General features: G+C 47.3%; 1 protein-coding gene across 2 annotated transcripts; it reads left to right on the top strand.

Annotated features, from left to right (window-relative positions):
* Window positions 1–19,500: 19,500 nt before the first annotated feature.
* LOC129381205 (uncharacterized) lies at window positions 19,501–23,530 on the top strand. Of its 2 annotated transcripts, XM_055063880.2 has the most exons (5): window positions 19,501–19,743; window positions 19,820–20,406; window positions 20,791–20,917; window positions 21,878–22,011; window positions 23,108–23,530. In XM_055063880.2, exons 2-5 carry the CDS (start codon window positions 20,248–20,250, stop codon window positions 23,294–23,296), a joined length of 609 nt encoding a protein of 202 aa, XP_054919855.1. In that variant the 5' UTR covers window positions 19,501–19,743; window positions 19,820–20,247; the 3' UTR covers window positions 23,297–23,530. The 2 variants fall into 2 exon arrangements, with proteins under 2 accessions (XP_054919855.1, XP_054919854.1); XM_055063879.2 differs by having other exon boundaries at window positions 19,501–20,406.
* Window positions 23,531–26,178: the final 2,648 nt, after the last annotated feature.

Here is a 26,178-nt window from a genome sequence, read left to right as displayed (position 1 = left end):
CAAATCACTCCCACATTTAGGTTAGCCCACCCCCGTATCACCCCCGATTCAGCTTCGCCCAGCCCCATATCAGCCCCATGGTTAGGGTGGCCCACCCCCCATATCCCTCCCAAATTTAGGTTCTCCCACCCCCGTATCCTCCCCAAATCCAGGATGGCCCACCCCCCATATTCCCCCAAACTTAGGCTTACCCACCCCTATATCACCTCAAATTTAGGTTGAGCCACCCCCATATCAGCCTCAAATTCAGCTTGGCTCACTACCATTTCACCCCAAATTTATGTTGGGCCAATCCCATATCACTACCACATTCAACTTGACCAATCCCTGCATCACGGCCAAATTTATGCTGACGCCACTTCCAATTTCAAGTTGGCCACCCCACCCCTTTTTATAAAGACCTATGTATTCATATGGGAAATGCGTCAAGTTTTTTGGCGTTACAGACACGATTTCGCACGATTTTGCTACCAGATCACTGGGGCACTCACCAAAGAATGCTTCGCATTAAAAGCAACTGCACCGAACGAGCGACGCCATATGTTGATCCTAAATACTGACGGCTAGCCAAGCTAGCTTCTCTGTAGAGCGACCGGGGCAGACACAGCACGGGACATTTATTCAAATTATTTTTTTACGGCCACACCTACGGATTCATACCACTTGGCTGTAGGGAACACATTACCAGTAGCTATTAATTACACACTGCACATCTTCTCCTATTTGGTGCATTTCTTAATTGGATGAATCTTTAGAAATAATTAACGTTCGGGCAGCGACTCAGCTTAGCAGACACTTTGTTCCGCACGAATGTTGCCTAGGAAGGGCACTGGCCACCGGGTGGCATTGTGGCCCAGGTGGACCTCATTCGCTCGGAGTATGTGCAAGGACAGGGGAAAGTCGAAGAAAACGCACCTTCTAGAAGGACGCAATAAGAATGGCCATTTTGTTCTCCCAGGTTCCACGCTACAAAGCACGAAATTTTTTTTTTTTTTTTGCAAAGCACAAAGCTTTGCGCAAGCTTCTAGTTATGATGTCCAATGAATAAAACCTTCATAAGTGCGATGACTTAACAAATGAACACGACATTGCGGTGTTTTAGGAAGGAAAAATAGAAAACATAATATATCAAGAGAACGACTCGAAAACCAGAACCGAAAGCAAATCATGAGTTTTGTGTTTTTTCCATCTGGTGAGAGGCTACAAAACTACGTCCTATGCGGCTAAAAAAAAAGTCCGAAGCGAGAATCGAACCACGGCCACCGCGAAGCGTGACTAAAGGTGCGCGCAATTCTACCGCTCGACCACGGCTTCCGAGGGTTCGCGCAGTGGTACGAACATCATTTTATAGATAGCACATGAATTTTCACGACAGTGTTACAAAAAACGCTTTTGGGAACAGTGTTACGCCATGTGTGGAGAGTCGAGCTAGGCATCAATCGAAAGCTGAGTCTCCGGACTACATACGCTGCACTGCGTATTACGATAGAAGCCCTAGTGTAATCACAGCCACGGTTCTTGCCTCGAAAATGGAGTACAAATTTTCGTCGTTTCCATAGGCTTCCATTGCTAAATCTTTAACCGCTGTGGGAACAAAATTCTTACGTGCCATAGAGTGATCACTGTATTTGGCTCGTGTGGATTGTCTTCCAGAACACGTCTGTCACCTGCGTTTTTTGATAATCGACCTGCAGCTTTTGTTATTCGCGAAAAACCCGCTCGTTCCATTGAAAACGCGCTAGCTTCGTGCCGGGGCCGCTTGGGGCGCTAGTTGGTACGTGTCCAGGAAAGCTGGATATGCTTTTCGCTGCGTCATGACAGGCGCGGCGAGTGCGCCTCAGAATTATCCCAAGATGCAACAAAATCAATTACAATCATGTTGTGGGTCAGAGAAAGCGTCACGAACTTCTCCTAGTAAGATTCAATGCACGCGAAAAAATTGCGCCACACACCCTAGCTGCTTCTCCCTAATTGCGTCACAAGGCCAGGAACAAAGAGTGTGCCTCCCAAGTAACAAAAAAAAAGAACCGAAATTAATTTTCAACAATGTTGGACGTCAGAGAAAGCGCCACAACCTTGTTTTGTCAGTCCACTAAAGCGCGAAACTTAACTGCGTAACAGGGCCGAGCTGCTTTTCGCTAACCGCGTCACAACGCCAGGCGCGGCCAATACTCTTGAGAGGTACCCGGAAAAGTAACTAAATCAGTCACAATAATGTTGGGGGTTAGAGAAAGCGCCATAATTTGTCCCACTAAGATTCAGTACCCGCGCAACTGCGTCACAGCACCCTGTGCGACCAGCGTGCCCAACAACTACCGAAAGAAGTTCAAATAATGTTGGGGCTCATAAAAAGTGTCGCAAACATCTCCCAGTACGAGTCATTAATTCAAATTAACGGTGCCACGACGGCCGAGCTGTTTTTCGCTAACTGCATCACAAGTCTAGGTTCCGTGACGTAAGCCTAATTGCTTGAAATGCGTCGCAGACAGTCGAACGAGATTTCGCACCTCGCCGTAGTCCAATAGTGCAGTGGTGCCGCGTCAAAAGGCAAAAAGAACGCAGGAATTCGCCGGGAGCCCAGCAAACCAGGCTGGCGAGTCATTTGCCTGTCGCTAGGCATCGGAAGAAAATTAAGTCGCAAAGTATAATTTATTTTACACGCAGTTTTGCCGGGAAAGAATAAAAAAAAAGGAACCATGTCTTTTAACTTCATTTCATGTTCCCTTTTCTTTTCGATGCTCGCCACAGCAAACGGTCCGCGTTAATACCAGCGTGATGTATTTCCTCTTGCCAGTGTTTGCCGAGTGCCCCTCTTGTTGAAATCCTTTTTCTATGGTACACTCTTCAAAAAGTGTGCACACTTTTGGGCTTGTACAACTAAACCATCGTCTGTGTTGCCTACATTTCTTGTTTAACGCTGCATGCCCGGTACTTTCAGGCCACGAGCGGCATGTGCGTAATCAGGGTGACATAGCATTTTCGACGCGCAGATAACTAGCGCACGGTTTCCAAGAAAGGAAACGTAAGCGAGGCAGATGACGGTTATCGTTGTCCGCCTCGGATGCCAGCGCCGGCAACGGAGGCGGGAATCTGGGCACCCTACTCTGCTCGACCGAGCGAGGGATCCCTAGGCTAAAGCAGCTAGCTGCCTTCGTGCGCCGCTCCGCTGCCGTGTCCCTCCCCCGCTGAGCCCGCTGGCGAACGGGCTATTGCTAACGCTATAAATTGGTCGACCCTCACCTAGTCGCCGCTCCCATAATCGTCCCTGTTCATGTAGCTGAGTGTTCGTCCGACAACGCTACAATCGATCCTGTACATATCTCAAGCCTAGCTCTCGATCCCAATCTGCTCAGCATTTCCATCATAATGCACCGTACGCTGGCTTGACTTGCCGGCAGCATGGGTCTATAATTCGAGTTCACTGAAGAAGGTGTAGTTTGTGCCTTTTCCAAGCGAAGTAGCGCTCGCTCGTCACACACTTCTGCACATGGACTTTGACGTCAGCTTACAGCCGCGCTACCGCTAGCCACGCTCGGCGCGCCGTCCCCTAGACGGGAAAATGTGGCTCACCTGGCATTGTTTTGGCGTGTCTGTGCTGCTGTCTTCGCGTAGAGGGTCACCCGCTGTTCGTATATTATATCCTAGGCTGCTTGCACGCCACCATGTTTCTTATGGGTTCAAGCAACATCCATAAGGGCGAGCCTTCATTCTCGAGTTTTCGTTGGCGGGACTTACGACGCCCTCTTTACCGCCACGATTGCCTTAACATCTTAGGAGCCTTACTTCGCGTCGCGAGAACCATGATTGTCGCGGAACAACTTCGCGGCGTCTTTGACCGCTGCTGACTGGAAGGCATGATTGGCCTCCTCGTTCGCTTTTGGAGTGGTCCCTGCGGCCACTTCGTGTGCATCGATCACATTCATAATACCTTGATACTTTTCCGGATCGGTAAGCACTGTACAGCTTGAAGCATCGTGCCTCTTCGTTGCCATGTCGCCGACGACGTGCACAGCGAAGGAAACGTGGTGTCTATGAAATGTGGTGTCCTTCGTGACACAATTGACAGGGCGTGCTCTCCACTCATACGAATTTCATGTGCCAGATCATACAGAATCACCACAACTTTGAGCAATATCGTCACAAGATGCATCGATAATCCTTTGCATTGCAAGTATCCTGGTTGCTCCCAGAACACGTAGGTCACCTTAAAGCAATGTAAAAAGCCGATACGAATGTCATCGCCAGCCGTATTTAACACATCCAGTGCAGTTCTTAATGCGTAACCGTTTTTATGGGTTAATTACAAGGCACTGTCAGGTTTTCTTGTGGATTCCAATCGAGCTGAGATTCTTGTTAGCTCGCGCTCCACTCCTGAAGGTTACATATGAGACGTGACACAATTGATGTGCCTTTACGGCCACAGCATCCACAAGCAAACTAGACTAGGAAATTATTCGTGGAAAGTTTCCACACGGTATGGCCTCATGCGTACATACCCTTAAAGAAAAAGATTTCCGAAATTATTGGACTTACTGGCAACTGAGGCAACAGTATTTGATAACCTGACTGGCCACCTGCAGAAATTATTGGTGACACGGCCCTGCTATGCCATTGAAACAGGTCCGCTGGCACCCATGGCATGCCTTTCCGAACACGACGGTGGTTTGATGCCATGTGGACATGTGGCACGAGATGCTGCATGTGGCTTAAAGTAACGCTGCACCTGTGTGAAAAAAAGAAATAAAAGTAACTTCAAAATTCGATGTCGAAGTGAGTAGTAGTTCAGATCCGCAATAATGCGCCTATTCTATTTGGCCCCACGTGGAGGATACACCAGGCGTTGAATAAAAGTAATGCTGTAACATGTAGCGATAGACCACACAAAAAAGAGAGAGAGTGCGGCAAAGAAAAATAAAACCTCCGCGACAGGACTCAAACCTGCAATCTCCGGATCCGGAATGAGACGCCTTATCCAATTAGGCCACGCGGACAAGCCGTAGTGGCTACACGCCGTAAACAGCAATGCTGCAGCAGTGCAAAAAATGTTTCCGCATAATATGATACACTCAACTTGACAGCCGACGCGGCAAGTTCCGAAGTAAACCTTTGTTTCAAGTGGTGTCGGTTGCAGCTGGCTTTCGCAGATGCATGTGAACAATCTGCTTTCGAGACGAAGTGAAAAAAAAGACTTATACAATGATGACTTTAGTCAGTTTAGTTTTTGTTTATTTAGATTGCGCTCCTCTGTGGTGGCGGAGTTGCCATAATCTGATTTTCCAGCTCGGTCCCGTCTAAGCGTTGGCTGCTCACAGCTGTCTTCACTTAGAATTCCTCCATGTTGGCGAGGGAGCGCTATGGAGGAAAGCAGAATATATTGCAAAACACGGCAACTCTTGATCTCTGCAGACGTCTACAAATAACCATAGCATAAGTAATTAGGACCATTCAGCGATATTTATTTTAATGTGCGACAAGTTCCAACGTGTTGCTTGGTAAGCGTTGCTCACTCCATCAGAAATCTATCTTTTCCCAGAGCATCTCCCATTTCTCTTTTTCCAACAGTCTCTCCAAGAATTTTGGACTGAAGGTCTTGCCTGCCCAGTAGTTTTATAACCGCACAGGTTTGTGCTATGCAACATAAAAATTCACAGATCCTCCCCAAATGTGAAGCATCAATTGCGATAGCAAATTACTGGACAGCTGCACGAAGTAGGGATAGTAGTTTTGTCGGCACTATAAACTTCTAAACATAGGCACACTAAATAAATCAACAAACACGGTGTCATGTGCGCACAAGCAAACATGAACACATCTTATGTGACTACGGGAAGCGGCTAGCTGTCAAAATGCTGGAGGGACGAAATCCGGCAGGAGCAGCGCTCGAAGTAACAATCGGGCTGTCTACCGCTTCGACGAAAAGTAAGTGTCGTGAACCCAGAGCACGCACAATGCTACGAGCCGCCGACCTACCTAGAGGAGGGAGCGTGACGTGACAATTTTAAAGCTTATTCATAAATAATTTAGAGGAATGCGATGATGGGAAGTACCCTCACGTGATAGGCTAGCGGTAGATTTAGTCCGCTCTCATAGGTCGCGTCTGATGCGGGGGTTTTGGAATATGTGCACATCTTAAGCGTGGCAAACGCACGCCTATGTTTATTGAAGGAATTCTAGTGTGGTAAGCAGGCGAGTCTGTGTTATTTGAGTGAGGCAACGCACCAAAGCACCACGCGGGTCGCCCCTTACGCAAGCGGCAGACAGGCAGCAAGGCTGTAGCGAACGGAAGCGTCTGTTAATTAACCGGAATTGTGCCCAACAAACCGCGAGGCTCACATCAAGGACACCCCGCAGGGGCGTCTGCGTCAGCAGGCGTTTGGTGTGTTGCGACACCACGGACCCGAGCACACGAGGGTTGGAACCTCCCGCGTGTAGCCGTGCGCGGCTTAGCCGTGTCTGGGGAAAAGGGGATCCTGGGGGTTGAGCCGATGCTGGGTGTTTGGACCTTTAAGGCCCCCCGGCGGAGGCAACACACCTCTTCGGCCTCGGCTTCACATAGACGGCACCCCCGGACTGACCCACCCGGGGGAAATCGGCAGTCGCCTTTTCCTGCCCTCCTCTCCAATCTTAGTCTTTCTCTCTCGCCTTTTTCCTCTTTCCTGTCTTCTCTTCACTTCTGCTAACTTCCTAGTCTCCCGGCGGCAAGGGTTAACCTTGTGTAGCTAGCCAGCCTTGGTTATGCTGTATTTGGTTATAGCAGCGATGTACGGCTGGCGTTGGCAGGGTTTCTCTAGCAGGAACTCCTGTCACGTCCCCCTGTTGGGCTCCATGGTGGGTGGTCGGCATCGCGGCCGAAAACCCTACTGTACTCATGGAAAACGCTTTTCCTAAACTCCCTGATCGCCCTCACAAACGAGGGCGCACCGAAGATCTCTTTCAGTTTTTCGGACGACAAGTCTAGAACTTACCTAGATATCATGTAATCCACTCAGAAAACCCAGACAAACTAGTGCGTAACATTTCACCGTTCCTTCTTTCGAAGTCTTTAACTGAAGTTTTTGGAACAGGATATAAGACGTCGAGACTGACAAGTGGTGATCTTCTCTTGGAGCTCCACGATAAGAAGCAGTACGAGAAACTGCCGAAACTTGTCTCATTTGGGGAGACCTAAATAACAGTTACTCCGCACCGAACCATGAACACCACCCGCGGCGTTGTCTCGGACGATGACATGCTAGAGCTCACTGAAGCTGAACTCTTGGAGGGCTTCAGTGAACAGAATGTCATAAATGTTAAGCGAATTAAGATCAGGCGAGACGGTAAAGGGATCAATACGAAACACCTGACACTCACTTTCGGTTCAAGTGTCCTCCCCGAGTCCGTCGAGGCCGGTTATATCAAACTTCGTGTTAGGCCATACGTGCCCAATCCTCTTAGGTGCTTTAAGTGCCAAAGGTTCGGCCACAGTTCACAGAACTGTCGAGGCCGGCTGACATGTGCCAAGTGCAGTGACAATGAACATTCTTCCGAAACATGCCAGAAAACTCCACATTGTGTCAAATGTGATGGCGAGCATCCCGCATATTCGCGCTCATGCCCGTCCTGGAAAAGAGGAAAGAAGATTGTGACAATCAAAGTCAAAGAAAACATGTCTTTCAAAGAGGCACGTAGGCGGGTGTCATACCTGCCTAAGAGCAGCTTTGCCGAAGTGGCGCGTAAGGGGGCAGCGTCACAACGGCCTCCGGCGGCTGTCCGACCCACAGGCAGTGAGTCGGCAGTTACGCCATCTGCCCCCGCGGCGGTTGCAGCTAGCGCTGCTCCGCCAACCCAGCAGACGGGGCCATCGACCCCGAAGGTGGGCGCAGCCGAAGCTGCCCCAACCTCCGAGACCCCTTCCAGCGCTGGCAACGGCCAGCGCAGCCAAATCCCTCAGGGAGCCCCATCGACCTCCGGGCTGGTGGGCGCAGGGGTCTTGCCTTCCGGGGCAGGACTCTCTCGGAAAACCTCTCGCTCGCAAGAGCGCTTGCCCGGCGTCTCACAGGAGGCAATGGACACCACACCTGTCCCCAAGGCGCACCAAACGCCTAAGGAGCGTCGAGAATCGCTCGAACGCTTCAGAAAGAACAAAACACCTATTACAGGGCCTCGAAAGGGCTCTGTAATGTCAGGCATCCCTTCCGTTTCCGTAAACACAGCACCTATATTTCTTTAAATATGGATACACAAATCATTCAATGGAATGTCAGAGGTCTTAGGAATCTTGATGATGTGCAAGAACTCATCCATACACACAATCCAAAAGTGCTGTGTTTACAGGAAACACACTTAAAATCAAAATACACAAACTTTCTTCGACAATATGTTACTTTTCGGAAAGATCGCGATGATGCTGTCGCATCATCGGGCGGTGTTGCAATTATAATTCAAAAAAGCGTAGCCTGTCAACGTTTACAGCTACGAACGGCCCTTGAGGCAGTGGCGGTTCGAGCTGTTCTCCTTAATAAACTCGTCACCAATTGCTCGCTTTACGTACCCCCACACTACAAGTTAAACAAACATGAATTTCAGCCATTTATAGACGAACTGCCTGAACCTTATGTTGTTCTTGGCGATTTCAATGCGCACAGCTCCCTGTGGGGAGACTCTCGTACAGACGCGCGAGGTCGTCTTGTTGAACAGTTCTTTTTTTCTTCTCGAGCGTGCCTTATTAATAAGAAAGAACCTACATATTACTCTCTTGCAAACAGAACCTTTTCTTCAATAGATCTGAGCATAGTTTCCCCGTCTATACTGCCCGAACTCGAATGGGAAGTTACGAATAATCCCTACGGAAGCGACCACTTCCCCATACTATTAAGAACACTTAAACAAAATGAATATCCACCACACGCTTCTAGGTGGAAGATTGACACAGCAGACTGGGAGGAATTCCGAAACTTAACTAGTATATCATGGGATGACATGTCTTCTTTAGAAATCGACGCTGCTGTGGAGTACTTCACAGCCTTCATAATAGATGCCGCATGTAAATGCATACGTGAAGTAAGTGGCTCGGCATGCAAACGGCATGTCCCGTGGTGGAACGATGAATGCAGAATCGCACGTAGGAATCAGAACAAAGCGTGGGGGTTGCTACGCGCTTCGCCCACTGCAGAAAATGTTCTCAACTTTAAGAAAGTAAAGTCCCAAGGCAGGAGAACCCGCCGACAGGCTAGAAGAGAAAGTTGGGAGAAGTTTTTATCGAGTATAAGCTCTTATACAGATGAGGCCAAAGTATGGAACAAGGTAAATAGAATTATAGGGCGACAAACATATTCACTTCCTCTGGTAAATACACAGGGGATACACTGCAAGATCAGGCAGACTCACTTGGGGAGCACTTTGAGAGCGTATCAAGTTCAAATCATTATTCGCAATCCTTCCTGAAATATAAGCAAATAGAAGAACGTAAGCCATTAACAAGAAAATGTCGAGAGAATGAGCCTTACAAACGTCCATTTAGTATTGCCGAATTGAGAGCTGCCCTGAGCGCATGCAAGAGCTCCGCACCAGGATCTGATAGAGTCATGTATGAAATGCTCAAAAATTTACACAATGATACGCAAGTTACACTACTCACACTTTTCAACACCATCTGGAATGCAGGGTACCTTCCAACCGCGTGGAAGGAAGCCATTGTGGTCCCTGTTTTGAAACAAGGCAAAGACCCTTCCTCAGTAGCAAGTTACCGTCCAATAGCCCTCACAAGTTGCATTTGTAAGGTGTTTGAAAAAATGATTAATCGGCGACTCATCCATTTCCTTGAACTGAGCAAAATCCTTGATCCCTATCAGTGCGGCTTCCGGGAAGGGCGCTCCACAACTGACCATCTTGTACGTGTAGAATCAAATATTCGGGACGCATTTGTACACAAACAGTTTTTGTTATCCATATTCCTAGATATGGAAAAGGCGTATGATACGACGTGGCGTTACGGAATCTTAAGAGACTTGTCAGAAATGGGCATCCACGGTAATATGCTAAACCTCATAGAAAGCTATTTGTCCAGTCGTACATTCCGGGTAAAAGTCGGTAATGTACTTTCGCGTCCTTTTACGCAAGAAACGGGTGTACCCCAAGGAGGCGTGCTCAGCTGCACACTCTTCATCGTGAAGATGAACACGCTTCGCGCTTCATTACCACCGGCAATCTTTTATTCTGTCTACGTTGACGACATTCAAATAGCTTTCAAATCCTGTAACCTCGCAGTGTGCGAGAGACAGGTACAACATGGCCTGAACAAAGTCTCAATGTGGGCAGACAAGAATGGATTTAAGATCAACCCTAACTAAAGCTCTTGTGTTCTTTTTACAAGAAAGAGAGGCCTGGTTCCGGATCCTTCCTTAGAACTGTGTGGACAACGAATACCTATCAGCAAAGAGCACAAATTCCTAGGTATCATACTTGACTACAGACTCACTTTCATTCCACACATTAAATATCTGAAAGAAAAATGTCTAAAAACAATGAACTTAATGAAACTTCTATCCCAGACTACATTGGGGTAGTGACAGGAAGTGTTTAATGAACCTATACAAGAGCCTAATTCGGTCTCGATTAGATTATGGTGCTGTAGTATATAACTCTGCCTCCCCGAGCGCGCTAAAGATGCTGGACCCAGTCCACCATCTAGGAATCCGGCTGGCCTCTGGTGCTTTCAGAACGAGTCCCATACAAAGTTTATATGCAGAATCGAATGAGTGGTCACTTGATATCCAGAGAACATACATCAGCCAAACATATTTTCTGAAAGTCCACTCAAATCCTCAACATCCCTGTTTTAATACCATTAATGACATGACATATGCTACACTCTTTCGCAATCGTCCCTCCGTAAGACAGCCTTTCTTGCTGCGCGTGAGGGAGCTTAGTGAAGAAATGCACGTTCCACTCCTCGAGCTTCGCCTAATGCATCCAGCCAAGCTGCTACCTCCTTGGGAGTGGCAGCTGATACAATGCGGTATATCTTTCGTGCAAGTTGCAAAGCATGCTCCAGAGATTGAAATGCAAATGCATTTCCGGGAACTCCAGCACAAATACTCCTGCACGGAGTTCTACACAGACGCATCAAAGTCACACGACGGGGTGTCCTATGCAGCCGTCGGTCCATCCTTCTGGGAATCCGACGTACTGCATCCGGAAACTAGTATCTTTACGGCTGAGGCCTACGCACTGCTGTCGGCCGTAAAGCATATAAATAAATCACAACTCCAGAAATCAATTATATATACGGACTTCCTCAGTGTTGTGAAGGCCTTGATGTCTTTCTGTAATCACAAAAATCCAGTATTTAATGAACTCTACTCCACACTGTGCAAAGCATATATATCTAACCAACATGTGATCATATGCTGGGTGCCTGGACATAGGGGCATCGAGGGAAACGTTCTAGCCGACCAGATAGCCACATCAATTTCATTGCATGCAGTTAATCCTACTGCTTCGGTCCCTGTCACAGACCTGAAGCCTTTCTTAAGAAGGAAACTACGAAACCACTGGCAACGCATGTGGGACGAAGAAATAAATAATAAACTGCATGTAATAACGCCACAATTAGGTTTCTGGCCTCCTGTAACAAAATCCCGCCGGACAGACATCCTCTTCTGCCGTCTAAGAATAGGACACACTTTTGGAACACATAACTTTTTACTCACGGGAAACGAGCCTCCAACCTGTGGTAGATGCGGGGAGAGGCTGATCGTCCTCCATGTCCTACTGGAGTGTGGGGAAGCCGAATCTGAAAGAAGGAAACATTTTCTCTTAGCATTCCGGCAACACATCTCCCTTCATCCTGTTATGTTACTTGGCCCAGAACCACTCTTTGACACCGACGCCGTCCTAGGTTTTTTGAAAGATGTTGTATTGCATGTTATTAGCCCCACACGTTCGTAGCGCTTCCTCTCTTCAGAGGATGCCGCTGTGATAATTACTCTGAATAGCACATGCCCCTAGGCCCTTGTGGTTCAAGGGCTCTGGCGAGGCAGTAGTGCTGTTAACAATTTAACATCTTGCATATTTTAAACAATGCATCATTCTTCTACGATGGATTTTAATGTTCGTTGTATTCATCATTAGACATCGCCATAATTTTATAGCACGTATATTTTACGCACTTTACAGCGACTATTTTTAGGCCACTTTACAGCCAAGTCACATGTTCCATAATACATCGTTAACACTACCACTTGTCATGGCGCTCTTTGGCCAAACCTGGCCCTTGCGCCACAAAACACCACACATCATCACATCAAGGACAACTGGTCGCGTTTCGGAGTGGTTTCAGAGAAACGAGGAAACCTTTCACCCTGCAAACATGTGAAGGCAACAAAGCTGCCCTTATGACGGCGATTCGTCGCGTTTTGGGGCACCTTTCTGGGAAACAATGATGTCGTTTACCCCCTGTAAACATTTGCAGGCGATAAAGCGAGCGTCCAGGGCCCGCAGTGACTGCTTTCCCGTGAGAAGGAACTTCTCAACGGGCAATGGCACAAACAAATGCATTCTGGATTTCCGTTCTGGTCACTCCAAGCTAACAAAGAACGGCATTGACACACCCTGTGGAGAAGCTGCGCTGTGAATGAGTGAATCCTTTTCTAATCAACTCAAATGGCTTAGGCGATAAAGTTACCCAGTAAGTACTCAAGCTTCTCTCGGTGAAATACTACTGAGGAATTTAAAATTGGAAGGAAAAGGTATCGGGACAAGATAGGCCAACGCTAAAGAAACTAGTTGGGCCGCATCTGCGCAACGGTAGGAAGAAAAGTTGGCAACACACAGAAGTGGCGTCATTGTGATGCGAAACACCGTGACGGGTTACCTGTGGAAAAGGTGTAATCTATCGCATTCCCTTGTCGTGCGGGAAATGTACATTGGCAAAACAGGCAGGCATTTGAATAACCCGCTAATCGACCACAGACCTTCCTTGAAAGGGCAGCCGTCGTCTAATCTGACTACATTGCAAAGAATATAAGTGCAAACCGTTGCTATGAGATATTAAGGTGTTGTCAAGACACAAAGATAGGATAGCGAGGGTCATTGCGGAAGCTTTCTTTATTCGTAAGTCCGGTGACATGTGCGTGGCGAGGCCATTGGTTAGTGTACACGAACCAGAAATTAATTCTTTATTCTTCAAGCTGCTACACGTGCTTATGGCAGGGTATATATTTTGTGTATTTTTGAAAATAAACGATTGCTACTAGTCGGCGCTCGTCCGTATTTTCCATCTCGTTGCTGTTCGTTTGCGCCATTTCCCCTTGACTATGGATTACCTACACGTCCAACAGTCAGTACTTCTAGAAGATAGTTCGTCCCATCTTATGCCCAACGGCCCAACGATGGCCTGGCGAGCCGGGCCATCGCCGGACCATATTTAAGGCCGCCGCGGGCCATTGTTATGGCAGCGGTCCAAGTCTAAGCTGTCGGTCTTGTCAATGCCTTCTGGCTGCCAGCAGACCTGCGAGAACTCGATAGTCACGTTTCAACAGCGTAACGGTGTCGTACCACACAACCACAAAAAAAAAGGAATGCACGTAAACCTCAAGGAAAAGCGAAAACTTCGGCGTTGACTCCTAAAAAATGACTACTTTTGTTGCTGCATAGCGACTGTACCATAATCCTTAGCCAGCATAGATGATGGCCTGTTTTTTATGTTTAGAACCGAGTTCTCAGTGAATGTTTGCACAGTGAACCCAGCATAGAAACAAGATAGTCACTGTTAACAGCTTTTTTACAAGGTATACATTCAAGTTCACATGAACGCTAAAATCGTAGCCGCCATCCCTGTATACTTGCAGAGGAAATGATGACAAGGATGGAGCACATGTGCAATGCATATCCTTTGCTGCGTTGTATTCTCATTTTATTAAAATTAGGCAAGGGTGCAAGATCGTTTCTGCAAAAGAGGGAAGGACGGAACAGCCTAAAACTGCTGCTATATCCCCCCAAAGTTGTGGCCCGAAAATTCTTAATTTGCCGACATGTTTTGCACTAATTTTCTGCATAGATAATTTACTCACACAAAAAGTCAATTATATGGTTTATCCCTAATGTTTAATGCAAATAGTAATATGACAGCAATGAGTTTTGCCTAAACAACAACAATATTGTGTATAATGAAATCTATAAACTAATATCCAAGAGTACTTGAGCAAACAAGCACAGAGTCATTACTGCTTGTAAAGGAACGTGCCACATGGACAAGTAGGACTCGTTGTTGGCAATATCGATACAAACAGGCAAGAGGAAAATAGCTTGCAGTTGGGGTTACAATATACGTCCTTTAAAGCACAGAATGATCTTGCATACATACCCAGCACGGCGCTCACCCTCCGTGGGCCCACGCCTCTTTGGTCACAATGTCCTTGTGGGCGTTGGATTTCTTACCGAACAGGGATTTGTTCATCAGCTGCTCAGGGGTGAAGATGGCCTGGAGGAGACCTCTTCCAAATCGGCAGGCAGATATGCTGCTATCTTTTAAAACGAGCCAGGGTCCCCTTCTCCACCAGCACTCCTTCGCCGATGTCAACATGCCAATTGGAGAAAACAAAAGTGAACATTTCTCACATTAAACAAACGGAGAGGTAACTGGCCAGAATGGGTCATGTAATGTTGGTCGTAATGAAGACGATCACTTATAATCATAGAATGGAGCAAGCTGTTCAAGACTAAAGTAAGAACTTGCTTTAAATTAGCACAAAAATTTGCAAGAACAGTATTTCATCCCAACTTCCCGAGAATCCGTAGTACTGCAGTATGGATGCATTCAGATAACTGTACATTACCTGGCTTAGTGCGATAGCAATTAATCAATAAAATTTCCTTCACCTGCAGAGAAGTATTTTGACGTACTAGTTGATTTATATGGTTTCCTTCATACATTTTTCGAATACACAAGGTATGTTCGGAGTGGGTGGACAATACCCTGTGAATAGTGCAACATGGAAGTGCTTGCTCAGGAGACTATTGCCCTAGACTAGCAGTCTGGCATAATATAGCGCCAACGTTTTAAACAGTTTCCCTTCTTCCTTCGTTGAATGACAGTACCGAACCATAATAAGATTCGCAAAATAATTAGGTGCTTTGCATAATCGAGAAAAACAATTTGCAAGCTGCATTACCGTGAGGCACTTATTGAATGGGAACTATTGAGAAATAGCTAACTACTCGAGTTTCATGAGACAGTTGTTCCTTTACGCAGTAACCGTGACTCCCTGCAGCGAAATCATCAGAAAGCTTTCCACTTGCATTTATTTTGCTTTCTCCCTGTAGAATGGAATTACTATCATTACGCTTTATATTCGGACAGCAAAGAATGAAACATAGATTGCTTTGTTACATGCAGAGCTGAGGCGGTTTACAAGATACCGCTCTCATGTGGCAGATGATGTATTTGTCAGCCAGGAAGGTGCTTAAATGATACACTGAAACAGCACTCTGCAAATGCGGAAGCAGCAACAGTAGGTCTAGTACAATTAGTTGATAACTGTGAAAGATATTGTAACACGTTTTGATAATAGACAGGCTCTAGTTTAAACTGGTGTAGATTTTCCCTTAAACTGACGTTTCGACTGACGTTTCAGATTATGTTTAAACAATATAACAACAGATTGAGTTTCAATGGATTTAGCACCAGAAAAAAGAGATCACTGCAATAGCACTGCTTCTGGTAGGACAAGAAAGAAAGAACGCGTCCAGAGGATGAGTGACACACATGCATGGTGCTAATGATGTTTGTTTTCTTGCCTATACTACATCTCAGTACTTTTTTGAAGCACTGTGGAAGCCTTAAGATCCTGTAGCCAATACGAAAGCCTAATGCCCCTCGTAACGTACTGATACGCGTTGGATCGTGTGCTTAAGATTCTTTTGATAGGCGTATTTACGCAACAAATGCTCTGGCATTGTAAACATAAGCTGCATATACATGAATTCGGCAGTTGCACTTCCCTTAATCTATACGCTTTATCAACAGTTTCTTGCTGCCTCCTTATCTCATGGGTAGTAAGGGCAAATGCCCTCAAAAATCGCCAATAGGGTGGCTGTTACGGTAAGTCGTGGTAACCGCCGCAGTAAATCGTGGTATATGACGTGCATATCTTACATAGAATTTATTGACAAGAAAGGCAGAGGAGTCGACCTGAGCTACTGTGCTCTAGTCTGCTACCCTGCACTGGGAAGAATGAAGAGTGAAAATACTGAACTTTGTGATGATAAGAGAAGTGGTGAGTGCTTATGTATATTAGACAGTGGCCCTATTAGAGCCGCTCGCCTAGCTTGGTGTCCTGCAGAAACTTCAACAGCGCCTTTATTGCTCGCATTGGAGTTGCAGTGTCGGGGTTTGGGCCGAGGATGGCGTCCTCGGACAGTGGTTGCCTGCCAACGCTGCCTAGGGAAATTTCCAACGTCCTTCGATCCAGCATATATTAGCAATCGCACAATATGGGTTCCAGCGTTTCAGGCGTCTGGCGGTCTTCACAATCTGGGCATGTCGACTGGCCGATGAGATGCGCGTAGCGATAGGTGAAAGCAACGCCCAGCCGAATGCTGTGTAGCAATGACGTTTTGCTCCACGTAATCTTCGCGGGAAAAGAATTTACCGTCTGCGTCGATCGTATGTAGGCGTCTGTGGATGTCGTCATCGTGGGCTCTGTATGCCTTTGTAAGGTCCTGCATCAGTGTCTTGATCATAGATTTAGTGTCAGGTAGCAAATAGGCAATATGTGCCCCACTAGAGCAAGAGAATGCGTACCTTGGCTCACTGCCAGCGAGTTCACTGCCGACCACACTACAATAACTAGACATCCATTGAAAAGTGATGACGTGGCCATCAAACTCGCCGTTGTGATGAAGTTCGGCGATTTCCAGCATGAGCAGGTAATATGGTCCTTTATTTAACAAGCATTTTAGCGCCCGTAGTGCTGATGTGGCATCGCAGAATACTTTCCACTTATGGTGTGTCTGCGTTCTCATAAAACGGACAGCCTTCCTCATTGCCGCAAGTTCCATAGCTGTAGATGTCGATTTGTGGTCTAATTCAAATCGCCGAGTAATTACAAGTTGTGGGATAACAAATGCTGCCATTGTTGCAAATGGTGTGAACGAACCATCCGTATATACTTGTACAGTCCCCTTATATATTGTAAATATATGGGACAGGGTGAGCTGTTTCAAGCCAATGGAAGAAACAGGGTATATCTGCGTAATTCCCGGAATTTGAGGCCTCGCTTGTTGTCTAGGTAATGTCCACGGAGGTGTCTCGGGGATGTTGGTGGCCTGGAACCTTGCAGGTGTAATGGTTGCATGACATGCAATCGCTTTAGAAAAAATAACAGTCAAGGTTGGTGACGTACATACACAAAGCGCGAAACATAGGGCGTAACAAAGGAAAAAATTAAATTACAATCAGTTATGCCTGAAACTACATTTCGCTGGGAAATCATGTTGCCTGTGTCCACCTCCTACCTTCAGCTGTTCTGCAAATGACTTGATAAGAGTATAGCGTATAGCGTGATAGTATAGCGGTATAAGAGTGTAGCGTATAGCGTATACCAACTCTGAACTTTGAAATTTGTCATATAATGGCAACTGTGCAATAGTGCACGACCAACATACAGCTGCAAGAATTTTTCGAAATATTGCAGTAATAGCAATGTTACAGGCATTTGATAAACAATGTGGCTGCCAGGCTTGCTTTCTTGCTTGCCTTCACTGCCCTTCCTCACAGACGCCCTCTCAGAAACATCATGCTGAGCAGCTAAAACTACAGGTCCTCTCAACCAACCAGAATAGAATCCCAGAACAGCTCCTCCATTGTCCACCTGTGCGTGAAGCTGGTAGAATAAAAACGCCATGGAAGGATCAGTGATGCACAATGGGCAAGCCCTTCTCATAAGACGCAGCTGGCTTTCGTCACGGCGCTCCCATATTTGGTCGTTTGAGGTACGAACATTTTTTTACAACTGCAAACAAGAAAATAGAAGAGCCCAGGGAGTAGCATGCAAGGCATTGCTATTTAGTTCCCCGCAGGGGCGTCTGCGTCAGCAGGCGTTTGGTGTGTTGCGACACCACGTACCCGAGCACACGAGGGTTGGACCCTCCCGCGTGCAGCCGTGCGCGGCTTAGCCGTGTCCGGGGAAAGGGGGATCCTGGGGGCTGAGCCGATGCCGGGTGTTCGGACCTTTAAGGCCCCCCGGCGGAGGCAACACACCTCTTTGGCCTCTGCTTCACGTAGACGGCACCCCCGGACTGACCCACCCGGGGGAAATCGGTAGTTGCCTTTTCCTGCCCTTCTCTCCAATCTTCGTCTTTCTCTCTAACTTTTGATCTTTCCTGTCTTCTCTTCATTTCTTTTTTACTTCCGCTCTTCCCGGCAGCAAGGGTTAACCATGTGTGCTGCAATCAACCTTGGTTGTACATATCTGGTTATAGCGGAAACGTACAGTTGGCGTCTGCAGGACTTGTTTCTTTATAAGACCTGTGGCGTCCCCTTGTTGGGCTCCATGGTGGGCGGCTGCCGTTACTGCCGAAAACTGAACATTCTCTTATGGACTATTCCTTTCCAAAACTCCCTGATCGCCCTCAGAAGCGAGGGCGCACTGAAGAAGTATTTAAATTTTTTGGCCGACACACTGAAAACTTTCCCCGCTATCAAGTCATTCATTCTGAAAAACCTGGACAGACAACGAGAATGATCTCGCCTTTCCTGGTTTCCAAATGTCTAACGCAAACAATTGGCCCAGGCTATAATGCATCTAGGCTAGCAAGTGGCGACCTCCTCTTAGAACTGCATGACAAAAACCAGTACCAAAAACTAAGTAACCTAGTGTCTATTGGGGACAATCCTGTTTCAGTAACCCCACACCGCACCATGAACACCATCCGTGGTGTGATCTCTGAGGACGACCTAATGAACCTGACTGAGGCTGAACTTTTGGAAGAATGGAAGGACCAAAATATTATCAACGTAAAACGAATTAGAATCAGGCGCGACGGGAAAGCAATCGATAACAAACACCTAATTCTCACGTTTGGCTCCAGTGTATTACCAGAAACAATAGAAGCAGGGGACGTATTCTGAAACGTTCGCCGCGGCGACAGTTTCGCCGCGGCGAACGTCACATTCGATAAGCCGACCGCCTGCTCACTCGTGACGTCAGCGCGCACTACCAGCGCGCGCTCTCGAACGCTTCACATCGCACGAGAGATTGCGCCCGGCGAGTGTAGAACGACTCGGGTGTGTCGTAATCGAGTGCAGTGGCCGTCGCTCGGTTCTGAGCACTGGCCACGGTTGGCTCCGGTCGCTTTGTGTAAAGGAAATGAGAGAAAAAAGTGAGAAATGTTATATTTTAATGAATAAATTGTGCTACAACTGACATAGTTGGGAAGCAACATTTGGGTGATATCATAAACCGACGGTTTTTGTTTCTGCGTTTGTATGTCAGTCATCAAGCACCGCCTGAGGGGCGTCAAATCAACATGGCGCCCTATTTTGAAAATGGGTAGAGCTGAGCAAACACGAAAGGAACCGGCGTAGCGCGTGTGCGAGTTTTATTGTGGCTGTTTCATTTTGAGAATGGGTGTGTGCAATGTTTTCGCGCACCGCCAAGGTCATGCAAAGAATGGCAAAGCTTCAGCGGAGCCCTCGAAGAAGACGCGCGGGACCCCGCTGTATAGTCGTCTGCTGGCCTTCTGCTACCGTCCGAAAATTTGGTAAGTGTGCGTTGCAAGCGTTGAGTTGTGAACAGACGGCAGTGTTCAAGAGCGTTGTTTTTCTACGAAATTGCAGGTTTCAAAAGAAGAAATAGCAGGAGGCTAATTATTTGTCGGAAATAAAGGCTGCCATCCCAGAAAATGTGTTCATTTACTTGGCGGTCTTGCTCGCGCAGACGGCCAGTTTGCCTGTGTTTGTACATGAGCGAAGACCATCACAGCCATGCCTGCGCGTCAAATTACCATTCGGCAGGAGGAAATTATAGTAAATTTTATGGAAAGTAACCCCCGGCTTGCTAGTAGGTCGGGGGAATTCGGTGGGGAATTTACGGCCGCAAAAAGGCAGGATTTGTGGAAGCAACTGGCGGCGCTTCTCAACGCAGAAGGGCCGCCAGTTAAGACAGAGCGAGAATGGAGGCTGTGGTGGTGCAAGTTTCTGTACAGATGCAGGCGTGACGCGGCGAATGTTTCGGCCGAGCAAAGGTGAGTGAAAAGTAGGCTTTAATGAATGCGGTTCGTATTCTTACGAACGCACTGTTTCCTTGCAGGGCAACAGGCGGCGGCCGACTGGGCGGCATTCGGGGCCGCGCCCTTCAACTTGTCGGGAGCGGTGCCACCAGAGGCCTTGGAGAGCCCTTCTTCATGTCTACCAGCAGCTCGGAGGTGAGGATACTATTTTGCAGGTGTACTCTTGCATTGTGCTTTTCGATGGTGATGCCAGTGCCTAAGAAAGTCAGAGAAGTGCACCGTGGTTGCACATAGCAGGAAATACACAGCAGCCTGAGGTGTGCACATTATGCCATCGTGGTGGGCAACACATGCCCTGCGCAGTGCCGTCTAGATCCTCTTAACTACTCGACCAATGAAGTGGTAGTGCAGGGTGAAGCAACTCGACCCTGTGTTGAAATTGAAATTGTGTTGTCTGTAGCTGTACACTTTCCAAGAGAGGGTGCTGGTGCGACACAGTGCAAAGTAGTAGCATATCGCATCTGAAAGGCAGTGTACAGGTGTTATAAAGTCTCCTTCCTTATGTTGGCATATTACTAGGCCAGCCAAACACCACCCGTGGCGCCAGGGAGCACTGCTGAAGAGCCGCAGCCGGGCCCCAGTGGGGCTACAGGGAGGCGTGCCTCTTCAAGACCCTCCCGGCCACGAAGGTCGAGGCCCAGCGAGGGTAAGCCACTATACGTATCACTTGTGGACACATGCAATGAGCACAGCAAGCGTAGGTGTCGTATGCATTTTTTTTTGCCAGGCCAAGCCGTAGGGTGCGGTTGTGCGAGAGGAGAGCTTATGGTGATGTCCGCACAATGCGTTACACGAAATGTACGCACAGTGTCGTGCATGCTCCAGCAGTGCTTGATGCCGGCAGGCACGACTAACAGCTGCATTGTTTGAAGGAAAAGCCTGAAAGGGTAGTGATGTTGAGGAAGTTAAAATGATGCAAAAGTTTTGCTTTAGCAATATGTCTAGTTGTTGTCCACTGTCCAAGTTGAGGTAGGCGCAAACCGAAGAGTGCACACAAAGTATAAATTGGAAGCGTTTAAAAGAATGGACATGACATCCAAAGGCTCATACTGGTGCCACTCACATCGTGATAAGCTGTTAAGTGCAAAAAAATGAAGTCTTGTATAGTGTACATTGTGTAGCGTGGAACTGGTGTCTTCAGAAACGCTTCAATATTATACACTGTTAATTGCAACAACGCAGACAGTCTAGGGAGGAGTAACTGTCGGAGTAACCTGAGCCTCGTTAGCTTTGCACAACCACCACTTAATGAAAGAACCTGTGTAGCAGTGCAGATGACACAATTTTCTGGATACGGAGCAATGTGCAGGAACTGCCGCTGTTGATTACATTTTCGCTTTCCGACCGCCTGGACAGGCTATAAAGAAGTTCAGTTATTGTATTCACTCTTGTGGTAGGGAACTACACTGCCTACATAAAGCAACGGACTACTGAGCCGAGGCACCAAATAATTCGCTTGTGTCGCGCTTGCAGTACAAGTAATGCACATCGACAGTTGGAAGGATTATATGTCCTGTCACTGTGTGAGCCTCTGATGTGCCACGCATGCTCATTCTCCCTATATTTGCAAACATTCACCACATGTTTCACCATTTCTTTAAAGCAGCTGGCGCACGGAGCAGGCCGCCGCGCTCCGAGGGGGAGCTGCTCGAGCAGGCAGTGCTGGATGGTGCGCGGACTGTGCATGCTGCGCAGAGCCAAGCCACCATCCAGCGCGAGTTGCTTGCAGAGTCGAGAAAGGTATGCACTTCTCATGAGTAATGGTTCATTCAGTATAGTCAGCCATCATAAGCAGTGCTTTCGTTGGGTGCCTGCCGTGGGCACAATTCTTTAAGGGAATGTGTGCTGGAAGGAGGATGGCAGTGTAGTGGTTGGTAATGAGCAGCAGTAGTGCCGTAAAGATTGGTAAGTGGTGCGACCAATAGGTTGCAGTGACATTCGGCAAGTGAAAGGCCACAGGGATAGCAGAAACATGTGCTCTCATCGCGCAGTGTTTAGCGGATCTGTGAGGTTAGTGAAATTACAGGTACCGAAGTGTGTGCGTGGATGAGAGGTTGGATGGCGGGATGTGCTGCAGTGTGAGGACGACACTGTTATTTTGCTGCATGGAATGAATGCATAAGGCGGTTAGTTGCACTGCACGAGGAGCTTGGATTGCTGTTTTATGCATCCCACAAGCCGTACACTTGTAAGCACGTTATGTAGACTGCACGATACATCTGAGGGCAGCGCCTGAATGAGTTTGTATTGTTGTGGGTAGAGTGGGGTTGGTATGTGCGATTCACATTTGGACGAACGCTGTTGTTGCAAACGAAACAATAACATGAAATATAATTCTGTACTAGCGCTCCTTTGATATGCAGGTCTGGCCTGATATGCAGGTCTGGCACACTTCGGCCAACTACTGGCCGAAGTGTGCCAGACATGTTGAGCAACTTACATTGGCAGGTGTGGACCTAGACGCAACTAGCTCAGTGAAATATTGCGATGCGGGTCTGTAAATGTGGCACGAATAAATTTTGTATTACACCTGCTACCTTAACCTGCGTACCGCTTAGGAGAACGCACTGATATCCATACAGCAAAGACATGTCACTGAACGTTCACACTGGCATTTCCAGAAGTACACCCACTACGACACGTGTAACATAACTGTGAGGCTGCAAGAGGGAACAGTGCAAGTTGGTTCTGTGTGAATGCAACAAATCGGACAAGGTTGACTGCAAAGTGCATGACGTAACATTACATAGGTTCTGCAAACCAAACGAACACAGCAGTGAACCCGCGTGAGGACACACCGTATGTGAAGTGCCTTCTTTCCCCCGTCCTCTCACAGCAAACCGCCGCGATGGAGCGCATCGCGGACTCGCTCGACAGACTGGGAAACGTCCTGGGGCGGCAGGAGACTCAGCTGCAACTGCTCCAGGAGCAGCTCGCCCCAGTGACCACGCTCGCTGCGGCACTGACGGCTTTCCTGCGCCAGCAGAACCTGCCGCAGGGGAACCAGCCGCAGCAGCCCCAGTAATTTTTTTTTCCGTTGATTCCTCCTGCGTCAGCAGGACCTGACGCAGGAGGCCATTTATTTGTTATTTCTTTGCTTTATTTATTCATTTGCCATTTCTGTGCCAATTCTTGTAAACAATGTATCGAAGCGCTTTGTTGTATATTTATTGACTGCTTGTATTCCTTGTATTGATTGCTTGTATTTATTGATTGATTTTTGTATTCGTTTCACGTTACTAGTTCCTTGTTCCTTGCTTGCGTGTTCGTTTGTCCATGTACCACATCGAACAGGCCTGTACTGTTTGTATTGTTGGAAACCGACGTTAGTGTTGGTTCTTTACTATGAAGTGCTTGGATGAGCGTTTTCGCTGCAAAACAGCAGTGTGTGTACACAGCAGTGCAACATATAAAACCGATGATGCCCTGACCAAAGACAAATGCACTTGTCGAAATGTTGGCTTCCGCTTTCAACGTATGTGTACTGGAAAAAGGCGTGGCCACTTGCCAAAATGTTGCCTCCTGTGCTCACCTTGTTCTCATTATGCTCATTGAAATGAATGTCCATGTCTCGCGCTCACCCTGTTTTTGTCATGTTAGTCTGACAGCATTACGAGATTTCCGTATAGAGGTATGCAGATTCGTAATGAATTGTAAATGCGCAGACACAGGCCATATTCGCGGCAAAGAGGGTCTGCGATGTGTCACGCCATGTAACGCTTCGTTTATTGCGTGTGCACATTTTTTGTGGAGGCACAGCAATGGAAAAGTTTCGTGCTGCAGGAACATGTCTTTCGTACCGTGCGCAACGTTTGGTGTGTTTGTTGTTTTTTCAATGCACACACTGCTCAATGACATTGCATTACTGCACAACAAGAGCGTGTTATTGCTCAGCCGTCGGTACGACTGTGCAATGTTTGTATCGCTGGTAGGCGTTGTTCTGCAGTGCGCCGCAGAAATGCAATTATTTCTTTGTGAATGGAATCAGCCTTCACCTTACATGCATGTGTGTGTGTAGCATCTGCACGGGACACTTTGGAGCACTTCGCTGTGCTTTGTAATTACTTAGTGAAATTTCCATCCATTAGCGTCCACTATTACATACTGTACGTACTGGTTGTAACCCTTGCATTTCTTATTGGCACTATGCATCAATGCAAACTAATGTGCCTATACTTGTGCCGCAGCGTACATGTATGCACACATATTCACATGTCGCAGGAGCTAGCAATTTTGCTTTGGCAGCGTTCTGGAGTGACACGTTCGCTTACCACGTAAGTGCACAGATGCATGCAAGCAGTGGGGGTGGCAGGATAAAAGCAGCATAACGCCACCTTGATTGGCCCCACCTCCCCGTGAACAGCACGGCAAGGTGGGAGCAGTCATACATCATCTCCTTTGTGCGTTTCGCATGACCGGTGGACGTTTCGGGTTGCATCAAGGACGTGTTTGCGCCTTGTTTTGCAATGACCGACAAACATCAAAATTTCCTTCTCTGTCCTGCTTGGACAGCTGTATCCTGTTGCATGCACGTATTCAGGGAGCGCCATGTCCATGTGTGTTTACATGAAGCTGCACCACCTCTGAACATGTTGATGATCGCTCTCCGTTAACACAGACTAATGAGGTTTCATTGGCAATGTCATGCACCTTGACCATTGCTGTGTCCCGTTCGCATAACACATAACATCATGAAACGTTAACCTTGTGTGATCCATATGCATCGACACTGTATGGTTTTGCAATGAACAGGAGCTGGTCTCTGTTGCCAAGCAACGGTAACTGCATATCAGATGAACTGATGTCGATAACTGTGTACATCTCTCTCAACTTCTGCAAGGCAGGTCTATTGTGGCAAAATGTGTAATGCGTATGTGCAATTGTGTTTTAGTTTTGTGAAGCGTTTCCTCAACAGCCGAGTTTGTGAGTTAGTGTGAGTACTGCAATCATTAACAGAGCGTTCCACATGTGCACAAGTCCGTGTAACTTGTGCCATGCCATTGTCCAATATGAATTGTTAGTCATGCAGACAATGCGAGGCATGATTTGGGATTATTGTGGGTGCATTGCGAACGCAGCCTGTACGATGCAGTGTGCATTCACATCGATGTGGTGAACTGTTTTGTTCGAAATGTGCCTTATTCCTCGATCATTTGAAGTAGTGCATATTGAGGTAGCGTGCTTACTGTGACAATGTGGTGAACGACAACTCGTGACTCGATTTGATTAAGCATTTGTACTCGAGTAAACACGTGTGCCGGAAGGAGGTGCTGCAAGCACAACTAAACTTACATCATTTGAACACTGCAGCACATGATTACGTGCGGGAGGCAAGCTTAATTTATTGTGGTCGTGTAGGTATCAGCAGAACGAGTAACAGTTCTACATATGCGCGCATGCACAGGCCATAAAAAAGAAGCAATAACGTAAAAGTAGCACCACAAAAAGACAACACTTGCCACACGCACAAGTATAAGGGCAGAACACACGGCACTCCAGCAAACAGCACAGAAAACAACAAAATTAGAAAAACACAATGTCTTGGCATTATCCTGAAATTGACACTGCTCAGCAGTGCATCGATCCTCAGCTTACCTGCGTGGCTTTACCACACGACAGATGGAATTGTGCGCCACTGTTGGAAGCGTACTAAATGAAATATAATGAATAGAAATGCCACAGTCCCGAGCAAAGTATATGTGAACACAGAGAGGCACTGCGCGTGTGACATTGAATGATATCAAGGTGAAAGTGACATTCTGTGAGACAGCAAGCAACATAGCCGGTACTTTATGCAATGTGGCCATTCGGAGTGTGCGAACCCCATTAATGACACAGGTGTCACGAGAAATGCGGAATCTTGCACACTGAGGGGCGAAAATGCGAAGTGTGTTACGTTGCTGAACA

The sequence above is a fragment of the Dermacentor andersoni genome, chromosome 1, assembly GCF_023375885.2.
Source record: "Dermacentor andersoni chromosome 1, qqDerAnde1_hic_scaffold, whole genome shotgun sequence".
Lineage (NCBI taxonomy): Eukaryota > Metazoa > Arthropoda > Arachnida > Ixodida > Ixodidae > Dermacentor > Dermacentor andersoni.
The sequence above is the reverse complement of the archived record's forward strand: the minus strand, read 5'-3'. Positions and strand labels throughout refer to the sequence as shown.

Coding starts and splice junctions, on each gene's coding strand:
- LOC129381205 (XM_055063880.2), top strand. CDS start 20,248: ATGAATGCGGTTCGTATTCTTACGAACGCACTGTTTCCTTGCAGGGCA. Junction 20,918..21,877: donor AAGGTCGAGGCCCAGCGAGG/GTAAGCCACTAT, acceptor TCTTTAAAGCAG/CTGGCGCACGGAGCAGGCCG. Junction 22,012..23,107: donor TGCTTGCAGAGTCGAGAAAG/GTATGCACTTCT, acceptor GTCCTCTCACAG/CAAACCGCCGCGATGGAGCG.